Raw genomic sequence first — 11,512 nt, 5'->3', positions numbered from 1 at the left:
ATAAAAGATTTATTATGATAGAAAAGGATTTTCCTTAATTAAATAAAATAATTTTAATATCGACTATCATGGTAAGAAATGTCTTACTATGATGAAAAGAATTAAACTTAATAACAGAGTCTATAATGGTAAACAGGAATTTACTAAAAGCTTTAAACTCCACCTGATGAGATTCCATTTTCAAAACAAGTATAGAAATCCAAATATTGTAATAAATTTAATGCAATATGAAAATCGGGACAATTTAGCTTAAATATCAACTCTTTTCTCCCCAATATCCAAACATAGTAATTCAAATGTTCACCAAAAATATAATACATGTAAATATTGACTTTGGTTTGACAGACAATATTTGCAAATAGAGAACTAATTCACAATCATTAAATGGATCCAAATAATATTTCCCAAATATTTAACATCACAACTCACAATAAACCAAAGCCAACACATGGGGTGAATTTTTGGACCACATGTCAGTCATTTTAAGCAGTACATATTAATTGGTATTTCAATTAGATAAAGTAAAGGAATCACAGTTAATTACAGTTACCCAACACAATTATATAAAAATATTTAGTAAAATATGACCTTGGCCATCTCTAAAACATAATTTAATACTTTAGGTTAAATCAATCAAGCCATGGATGTTAAACATAGGGGTGTTCAATTGTACCTATTCCGATTGGCAGCGGTACCATCTCGATCATATCGAGACGGGTCTTGTTCAAACCCGAAAACAATCAAGAAGAGACTTGTAGAGCAGGAAAAGGGGTCGGGACGAGACAGGATACAGGATTACCATCAGACATCCCGTCTCATCCCGAATATTATATATGTTATTTTTATTTTAAAAATATACATTAAATATAGTAATTATATTAATATAATTTATACTTATATTAATTATATCAATTATAATTTCATACTTGCAATTCTATATTTAAAATTAAAGTCTTTTATATTGATAATTTTAATGACATAAAGCAAAACATAGCACTATCTTTCTTTATAATATATTAATTATATTAATATAATTTATTTTATATCTTTTATTTAATAACTTTTATTTAATATCATATTTCTTACTTATTTTTGAAATAGTAATTAGCTTAGCACATCTCCCTAAAGTAGAAGAACAATGATTTGATGTTGTGCTTAACTTTTCTATTATTGCTACTCTTATAACCTAAATATCATTTGTAATTGTTATTATAATCTATAGTTGTTATTAATGTCATTTAACAATTAACTTTAAATTGTTGTGATTTGTGTGTGTTTTTATTGTTTTGATTTTAAATTGTCTTAGTCTTTTTTTTGGGACGGGACAAGGGACAAGGGTGTCCCGATCTTATCTCATCCCATGAACACCCCTAGTTAGACACAAATTCCATGGCCACAATTTAAATAAGCTTGACAAAAATCATTCGTCAATATGCTCTAATTAAACAAAATCGGCCTTCAGTTGGAAAATATACATTTTTTTAATCAAAGGAGGCAAAACAAAAGATTGGTAACACCAAGTCTAGCTAGGCCTCCGTTGCTTCTCCAGCTAGACCTTTTTCTATCAAAATATTAACCACAGAGAATGAAAAATTGGTTCTAGTAATCAAAATTATGTGCAATTATACATACATACAATTAATCATGTGATTACTAGTGAGCATATAAGATTATTTCCCATACATATGATATCCAAATAATCTACACTTCGTCCAATATATTTTTTGTCAACACAATCTATACAAATTTTTCATAATACATAATATTAATTTTAAGTTTGCAATTAATAAATAACTCTAATGATAGAGTTAGAAAGTTTAGACCTAAACCCCTAATTAATCTAATTTAAGGTTAGAACAACCATATTTAACCTTTTCACACTTCTTTCTAAAACTCTCATACACTAAAAATTAATTAACTTTCAAATCACTTTTAATATCATAATTTCACCTTTCCACTTTCACAAAATCATCCAAAAATGTCCCAAAAAATTAAAAAATTATTCTTAAGCCTTAAATCACCATTCCAAATTCTAGAAACATTTACCTATACTCAAACAATTATCTAGTCATCAGAAAACATCCAAAACATTTGAAAATCTATTTAGCCCTACTTTTCTACCATCAGGAAATCAAAACTAAAGAAAGATATATAATTAGAAAAATATTCAGAACACAAACTTAGGGTCTGTTTGGTTTCTCTTCTCATTTTATATTTTTAAAAATTGTTTCATAATACAGTTTCTTAAAATTTTTAAAAACAAAATGAAATGAAACTCTATTTGATTATGTCAATTAAAAAATAGTTTTTAAATTAAAAAATAAATTAATAGTGATAATTATAAAAGTTCGTGGCGGGGATTAGCAATAAGAATTAGTCAATGCAACTATAATTTATAATAATTAAATGTAATGTATTTTAAAAATAAAAAAATGAAAATAACTTGAAATTATTTTTATTTCTTTTTTTAAAAATAAAATGAAAATAATTAAAAGAAAAACACTTGCTCAAATAAATTTTTAAATTTTTCTGTTTTTAAAAATAAAAAATATTTTTAAAAATAAAAAACAAACAAGCCCAAATCTCTAAAAGCTTCAAATCACCTAAATGATGCATTAAGAGATCTAAAACTTCCAAAATCATCCAGACCCCGGACTCAGACTGTCGCCTCACCCTAGTCGGAAAAGGGAACCACGTCGCATTCGCATCTGAGAGTGTGTGCAAGTCGGTGGTGATATAATGCGTGGGCCCCACAAATTTTTTTTATTTCGTTCTTTGTTTTCTTTCCCTTCCATCTCTCTCTCTCTCTCTCTCTCTCTCTCTCTCTCTCTCTCTCTCTCTCTCTCTCTCCTCTCTCTCTCCTCTCTCTCTCTCTCTCTCTCTCTCTCTCTCTAAATATAAAGAAGAATAATATTGAGATCTCAAAAGATTAAATTAATTTAAATTAAATTTTTAAGTTTGATTTTTAATTTTATAATTTTTTTATAATAAATTTATAAATTTTATTTTAAATTTTTAGAGCAAAAATAAATTTATTTATTTTTCATCATTTTAAATTTAAAAAATAAGTTATAATTTATTATAATTAAATTTATTATTTTTAAATTTCACACTTAAAATTTAATTTAAATTAATTAATTTTTTGAAATATATATGTCATTCTCCTAATTTATAATGTATAAAATTTCACATGCTATTTTTTTAAAATCCTCCTTAATTATTCACCATTATCTTAAGTTTTAAGGAGTAGAACTCCCCTTATATAATTTCTTTAAACATAATTTTGATCATGTTTAAATAATTATAATCTTCAAGTGGAAAATAATTTACATATTCCTATTTAACCTCTCCTATCCTCAATACTATTATCTAAATATAAATGAATTTGGATTTTACAATCTAAATTTGGGCATATTTGTTTAAGATTAAAAAATAATTTATTTTTAGGTAGTTGGAGATTTAATAAAAAGATATTTATTTTATAAAGATTTTATAAAAAGCAGACATTATTTTATATTGGTTACAATAATAAAAAAATAATTATTAGTTAGTTGTTTTTAAATTTTATGATATTTTCTTTGATTTTTTTTATAAAATGATTCACTATTATACTATTTAAAATTTTATAGTATTTCACATATTCCACCTCTTTAAAACACTTTTTTTTATCTATTATATTAGATTATTTCAAAATTTACTCAAAGTAGCTCTTAAAATAATCAAAAATGTGCTTTTTTCAAATTCTGATTATTTTTAAAAATTTAATCAAACATTATAAAAACTTACAAAATTTTTATTTTCAAAAAAAAATAAGTAATTTTTTTATGTAGTTAGTAAGACTCACTTTTCATGAGTTAAGATGTAATTTTATCCCTAAACTATTTTCAAAAGAATAATGTTGCTCTCACCGTTTAAAAATCATAAGTTTAAATAAAAATAAAAATATAATAATATTAAATAAAACAATATTAAAGTATATATAAATATAAGAAAAAATTTATATTATAATTTTATAACTTGTCAAATATAATTGAATTTTAGTTAAATTATATATGAGTAGACTCAAAAGTATTTGCATATAACTGTTGACATCTTTATAAACAAAAATGGTCTTAAATCATATGTTGCACATATGAATTTTTTAAAAATAAAGTTGGCCTTTAATAGGATCTAGATTTTAAATTTTTATTTTTAAAAAAATTTAAGTTTTTTTAATATTATATTTAAAATCATCTGATTTTTAAAAACCTTTTTGATTTCCAATTTAACTTTGGTTTTCAGTTTAATAGTAACTTAGCTTTTGTCCAATCCAACTCAATTATGAAAATAATTTTTTGGTCTAAATCGAGTCGTTAACGACAGCTCCAATTGATAGTTACAGATACAAAAGAAGATATTTTTAAGTCTAACATGTCTAATTTAACCATGATTCACTTATATTGACAAGTTATAAATTTTAATTTTATAATATTATTAATTTATAATATTTTATTAACATATTATAATTTTTTCTTATATTTATTTTATATATACATTTAATATTACTTTTATATAATATTATTATAATTTTATATTTACATAACATTTAATATTATTATAATTTTATTTTTATTTAATTTTATGATTTTTAATCTATGAGTGCAACATTGCTCTTTTGAAATAATTTAAAAGTAAAATTGCACCTTAACTCATAAAAGTGTGTTCCACTAGCTAAGTCATGGAGGTTAAACGGTGAGAGTAACATTTTTCTTCTGAAAATAGTTTAAAGATAAAATTACATCTCAACCTTTTGTTTTCGATAATCATTGCATCCTTGAATTTTATTTTGTTATCATTATTTGAGCATTAATTTTTTAATATCATTTCAATATTTTTTCCTCCCAGAACTATTCCTTATGATCCAAAATTTAAATATTTTCTCTCACCTAATCTTAACTCAAGATATAAGCAACTTAATATTTATAAAATTAATTTTTTTTATTTTACCTTGTTATATTTATCGACTTAAATTCTTTTTTTTTTTTGTTGCTCGCAATTATTCCTTTACTTGAGGCAATTTTTGGGTCATTAACTTTATGTCCTTTTTTTCACTCATCATATCTTGTAATTAAGGGCAAAATGGAAAAAATATACAATATTTTATGAGAATAAGAATTTTATTGGTATGTAGATTATTATTAAAAACTGCTTATATTTTAAACTGAAAGGAGTATTAAATTAAAAGTTAATCAAAAAATTTTAACTTGCAATAAATAAAATGAAATAAAATTATATATGAATAAAATTTACATGAAACCATAATATTCATAAACGGTCAACTATTCAGCTAACCTCATTATCCGTGTAAAGCATGGAACCTAATTTTTTTTAAACTAGTCCCTCTATTTTATAATTTTATTATATTTCTATAAGAAAAAAATATTTCATATTGGAAGCCTTTCGAAGAATTTCAAAGCATTATTTAATAACATAATCCTGTTGTTACCTTATGAGTAATTTACTATTTATTAATTATAATGTTTTCATGAACATTACATTAGGGATAAATTTAATAAAATATATCATATTTTTACACATTTATTATATTTCTCAATCTACGTGGAAAAATATTAAAAGAAAAATATAATAAACTAGATGAGAATTTTCTATCATCAGATCCCTGTCCTTTTGTCAAATAATTGGGGTCCCCCCCTCGAGACAATATAACATTGAAGAGTTTATTCCAAACACAAATAGCATTTTCAAAAAGGCACAGATAAAATTTATCAAATAAAAAGAAGCCAGTTTTATTCACCGAAAAATAAAATAAAATAAAATAAAGAAGCTAGCTTTATCAATAGGATTAAATTTAATAAAAGAGACTAATCTTTTATAATATAACAAATTAATGTTTAAATCTCTATTAAAAAAATTGTCACATTTAATATCCAACAATATTTTAAATAAAATTATCTTTAATAAAAAAATATTCATAAATTTTCTGGGGGAAAAAAAGAGGCTAGCTTTGAGCAGAAAGTAGCATATTCTAAAAGCACACAGAAAGCATGACAAAAAAAAAAAAAAAAGCATATTCCGCACCTAAAAGGAATAAAAGAGAAAGGAAAATAGAAAGGTAAAATTATTCGCAATGTACAAATTCAAGAATTGTTTATTTCTAAATATCTTAAATATAAATGCATGAATGGACTCGTAAATTTAGTAACTTTTTTCCAGAAAAAAGGAAAAAGGTTTGACAACTAGTTAATGGTTTTATTAGAGTGATAATTGGATACCACAAGGGAGAGATAATGACACCTTAAACTTTTTTTCAAAAAAAAAATTATGTCACAAGATCTTCTAAAGGAATATAAAAAAGAGTATGCATGCTTTAATTCAAAATATTAGACACTTTTAACCACTTCACCAATATTAAAAAATAATTAAAAGTGGTTTGCATAATTAAAATGGTAAAAAGTATCACTACTTTTCAAGATTACTTTTAAAATTAATCTATCTTCTGAATTACCTTTAATTTTTTTCTTATATAATCTCTCTCTACAATATAATTAATATGAGTATTTGTGGAAAAGAAAAATATACTATTGACCTTTTCTACCAAGTTTCATATATATTTGGGAAAATACCAATGGGTAGAAATTGTCCTGTATTTTGGAAGAGAGGGAGTAATTTTAAGCTTTTAACTAACTGTATTAATCCATTTATTCCTTCGATCCCATTTTATAAACGTACCATTTTTTTAAATTGAAAATACTAATGAAATGAATTAAATACAATTTGAAATTTTGATTTTTTTTCAAAAAGAAATATAAATTTTAAATATGCCCTTCGTTCAATAAAGGGGGAGAAAGAAAGATACTTAAAAAGTGAAATAATAAGCATTTTAAAATAAATTTATTAATAAAACGTTATTTTTCTGAAAACATTATATTATGAAATATCAAATCACTTTAGAAAACTTCTCATATACTTTTTTTCCCCAAAAAAAGAATCAATTTTATTAATCACAAAAAAATAAACATCTTTTATACTTAAAATGCTTATCTTCAATCAAATTAAGACATATAAATTTTTAACATATTATATGTTTTATAACAAAAACATGTTATTAATATTATTAACATTTTAAATTTATTTATTTTAATTTAATTAAATATAAATATATTAAATATAAAATGCAAAAAATATAAGTATTCACACGGTTTTTTTTTTTTGGGGTACTTTCCCACAGTCTGCTGTGGGCAGCTTAAAAATAAAATAAGTTTGTCTTTCTGTCATTCACATATCTTTTTTTTATTAAAATAATCATTTTCAAAATATGATTAAATATTAAACATGAGTACTGTTTTAATTGAATTTTCTTGTGGTTACAAGACACAATCATTTTCTCCCTCCGGTGGCCTTTTCTTCCTCCTGATGTACTTTTGTCCTTATATGAGTGGGTCATATTTGTCTTTTTCCAAGAAATTTGTATCGATGGTTGAAAATGACTTTGGTTTTAAAATGCGGAAAAGCATGATCACGGATCACCACAGATATGCACATACCAACCATCTCTCTTTCTTTATGTTTTATGGACAGCAATGTCAATGAATGTAATTTCTTCTAGAATACTATGCTTAACTGCTTTCATCCAAGGCCATACCTAGGTTTAGGCAAAGCAAATGGTTGGTTAATTGTCTTTGAGATCTCAGAAAGTTATCCTATGCCACGTGTATGTGTTAATTACCACATTGATTGCGGCTAGCTCCTAGGGTTTAAACTTTAAATTGCGACGTGATGTCGGTGTACGTGTTTAAAATTATCTTTTTTATTGTTATAAGAATTAATATTTTAGAAAACATACTCTTAAAATAAAAAATAGCAAAAATAATTTTTTTATCCTTTCTTATTCTTCAAAACACTTAAAATATGTTTTTGTTTTTTATTCTTTAAAATAATATTTGATTTTTTTCCTTCTAAAATACTTTCTAAAAATATATTAACAAACAGATTTTTTTTTGTTTTGGATAAGAAAAAATTGTTTTTAGAACAAGTTGCCAAACAAGTTGATAGATTTTTATATAAAATATTTTCTAAAAATTTCACTTCGTTTACAATACGAGACATTTAGTAATTTGTATAATTGTATTTCTAACTTTATTTATTACTTTTTTTAAAAAAATATTACATTAAAATTTTAATTATCAGGCCCTTATATAGAATATTTAATAAGGGCATAATTAAAAAGTTGTATTTTTTTTAAGAAAGGCTAAAGTATACATTTGATTCTTTAATTTTATATAAGTTTTAAATTTACTCTTTTAATTTTATAAAGTATATTTTTAGTCTTTTAACTCTAATACTGTTAGTTTAAAATAATTTTTTTGGGCTAATAATTGTTATTTTAAAAAAATTATATTAAATATGTCAATATTTGAGTTTTTTAACGAAATTATCCATGTTAGGGTTAAAGGACTAATAATATACTTTTTTAAATTTAAGAGACGAAAATAAAACTTTATATAAAGTTAAAAGACTAAACGTGCACTTTAATTTTTAAGAAATTAAGATTTCATCTTAATTAAATGTGCTGTTATTCTCTTAAACTTAATTGTCAATGGACCTGAGAATAACTAATTGTGTGGAGTAAGATTTTAAAGTAAATAATTATCAATACCCTGTATCAATGATATGGATTGAGTACATACACACATGCTACACACACATAGGGGGGGAGAGAGAGCTTTTAATATGAAAATATTTAGAATCAGCAGAAAAAGCACATGTGCACCTACTTAACATCCAGATTTTCCAAGATAAATTCATCTCAGAAGATGTTTGGACCTCGCCCCAACCCAGCTGCGTTGGTGTAGACGCAGATGGATCAATATGGAACCACCACCAAGCAGCCTGTGGGGAATTCATACGGGACAACAATGGGAACTAGCTAAGGGGTTTTTACAAGAATCTGGGTACATGTTCTGCAACTGATGTTGAAATATTAGCCATTAGAACTAGACTTGAAGTTTGCCAGCACCTCAACTTACTAAATTGTCGACTTGCTCTGATTCTTTTACTAATGCTATGACGCTGTTAAAGCGAAATAATGTCATCAATCATCATCTTTGTAGGGACATAGATTATATTAGAGATTGCTTGCTCCTCATGAAAGATGTAACCATACGACACTCCTACTGAGATATCATCATGCAACAAAGATGTTTCTAGTAAAATGATTCAAGTGTCTTCTGCACCTACAGATTGCTTGCCTTTATATTCTGGCGACAAAAGCTAAATTTTGGTTCCGCTGTAATTTCCTTTGCCTTTTTTTTTACCTTTTCTTTAAGCCTAGCTTGCCTTTGTATCTCCAACCAAAAAAAGAAAAACACAGAATTTAGTGATTCAGAGATTACGAATATATAATTCATTTTCTTCAAATCTCATTTATATATTATTATTATGTTAAATATTCTTAACTTAATTGATTAATATATGTGTGTGTCATATTCAAAGATAATTTTTTCAAATATATTGATAAATTATTATATTGTATAATTGATATTATTTATTAGTAATAATAATTATTATTAATATTACAATAATAAATTATAAATATTATAATATCATTTATTGATAATAAAGGAACGTCGAAAATGAGAAATGAATATTTCAAGGATTACATAGAAAACTGAAAAAGAAAAAAAAAAATTAACACGTAGCTTGGCAATAAACACAAACAGGAGTTGTCTACGTCTCCTCACAGATTTGCCAAAAATAAAGGGCTTCATTTTATAAGCAAAGTAGGAGAGAAGATGTAGGGAGAAATTAAAATGAAGCAAGTAATTAAAGTGCCGTGCCGTGCCAGAACTCTAGTTGTACTGAGTGAACTCTGGGATTCTCATTGAGGAAGCTTATTGAATTTTCGGTGTCGATACTCTGCAAAAGTTTTCGTCGAAAATTTGGGTGGGTTTTCTTGGTTCACCAGTGCCGGAAGAGGTCCGATCACCGCCTCATGCGGCGGCGCCACGAACACCGCCCACGACATCCTCATCCTTTCCTTGTTCACCAAGCTTCTGTGCAGAACACTCTTGTACTTGCCATTGCTCAGCACCTAATTAATTAACCACCCCAATATAAATATCAGTTATAACTCATAACTACAAGTGTATAATATATATATATAATATGTATATATGTATTACCTCGAGCTGATCACCGACATGGACGAAGAGGGCGTTTTCCAGGTAATCGACGGCGACCCAGTGGTGTTTGTTCCAAACCTGAAGGCCGGGAACGTCGTTGGGGACGAGCAGAGTGAGGGCTGACATGTCGGTGTGAGGCTCAACACCTAAAGCAAGCTCTGGTTGCGGACATGGCGGATACATGTTTATTTTCATTTCCATTTCAATCTTTTCGTTTCCCAAGCTGCTTTTCAACGTCTTTTTCTCCAACCCTAGCCCTTCTGACAGAATCTCCAGCAACTTGTCTGTTAAACCCAGCAATTCTTTGTTGTACTCTTCCGTCACTTCCCTGAACAACAACAAAACAAATTAACATAATTAATCAGACTCGCCAGACTCCGATTTCGAGTATGGAGGATCCAAATCCCGTTCGTATCCATCAACACGAACCTGTAAGAAGCAGGGTTCTTGGGCCACATATCATAGTTGACCTTGGAAGGAGGAGCCATCATGTGGAAGTAATAGTCAATCCACTCAACCTTCTCCTCCAGATTCTTCGTCATCTTGGTGCCGTACCCTTCGAAGCTGCCGGTGGAGGGGTCATTAGCGTATGACTCTTTCTCTTTCTGGGGAAGAGCGAAGAACTGCTGGCCGACTTCCTGTAACCGGCCGATCAAAGTCTGCGGTATTCCGTGATCGGTGACGAGGAAGAATCCCCACTCGGAGGCTGCGTCGGCGATCTGCTTGACTAAGAGGTCATGAGGGAGGGACAAGGAGATAACCGGCACCGTGACGCCCTCAACGGCTTTGGTATTCTCCGGCCGTTCATCGGCGGGGCGGATGAACTGAGCAGGAAGCTCCTTCAACAGGCCGGAGGCCAAGCACTGAACTCTTTCAACCTCCATGAATATGTATGTTATTGAATGTTTAACTGATTATCGAGTAATTAATGAACATATATGGATGAGATCGATGGAGATGCATAGTGGAGCACGCATTATTTTATATCGCAGCACAGCTTCTTTGCCTTCGCTTATTCCACCTAATGATCAAACTCAGGACCAGCAGATACGGAGGGATTGTCCCTGTTCTCAGCTCAGAAAGGGATATTCTGCAAGGAGATAACAAAACCTGTGGACCGCCTAATTTTAACATTTTTATTTATATTTTTTTAAGAAATTATTTTGTTGAATCAGTTAAAAGATTATCTTTATTTTTATTTTATAATTACTAAAAAAAAATTCATAAGAGATATAATTTTTTAAAATTTTAAATAAATCTGCTCATCATCAAATTTGGGTAGTCCAAATTTAATTTGCATAGTACAAATTTAATTTTAATTTTTTTATAAT

General features: G+C 27.2%; 1 protein-coding gene across 1 annotated transcript; it reads right to left on the bottom strand.

Annotated features, from left to right (window-relative positions):
* Positions 1 to 9,585: 9,585 nt before the first annotated feature.
* On the bottom strand, positions 9,586 to 11,243 carry LOC129298446 (flavonol synthase/flavanone 3-hydroxylase-like). Its single transcript, XM_054936861.1, has 3 exons — positions 10,611 to 11,243; positions 10,182 to 10,509; positions 9,586 to 10,090 (listed from the first exon to the last, which is right to left on the bottom strand). The coding sequence occupies exons 1-3, from the start codon at positions 11,063 to 11,065 to the stop codon at positions 9,878 to 9,880; spliced, it is 996 nt and encodes a 331-aa protein (XP_054792836.1). The 5' UTR covers positions 11,066 to 11,243; the 3' UTR covers positions 9,586 to 9,877.
* Between the last annotated feature and the right edge of the window lie 269 nt (positions 11,244 to 11,512).

This window comes from Prosopis cineraria, unplaced genomic scaffold (assembly GCF_029017545.1).
Source record: "Prosopis cineraria cultivar Desert tree isolate PC_DT_omini unplaced genomic scaffold, ASM2901754v1 PC812, whole genome shotgun sequence".
NCBI lineage: Eukaryota > Viridiplantae > Streptophyta > Magnoliopsida > Fabales > Fabaceae > Prosopis > Prosopis cineraria.
This window is presented reverse-complemented; position numbering and strand designations above follow the sequence as displayed.

Coding starts and splice junctions, on each gene's coding strand:
- LOC129298446 (XM_054936861.1), bottom strand. CDS start 11,065: ATGGAGGTTGAAAGAGTTCAGTGCTTGGCCTCCGGCCTGTTGAAGGAG. Junction 10,510..10,610: donor AAGAACCCTGCTTCTTACAG/GTTCGTGTTGAT, acceptor GTTGTTGTTCAG/GGAAGTGACGGAAGAGTACA. Junction 10,091..10,181: donor ATGTCGGTGATCAGCTCGAG/GTAATACATATA, acceptor TTAATTAATTAG/GTGCTGAGCAATGGCAAGTA.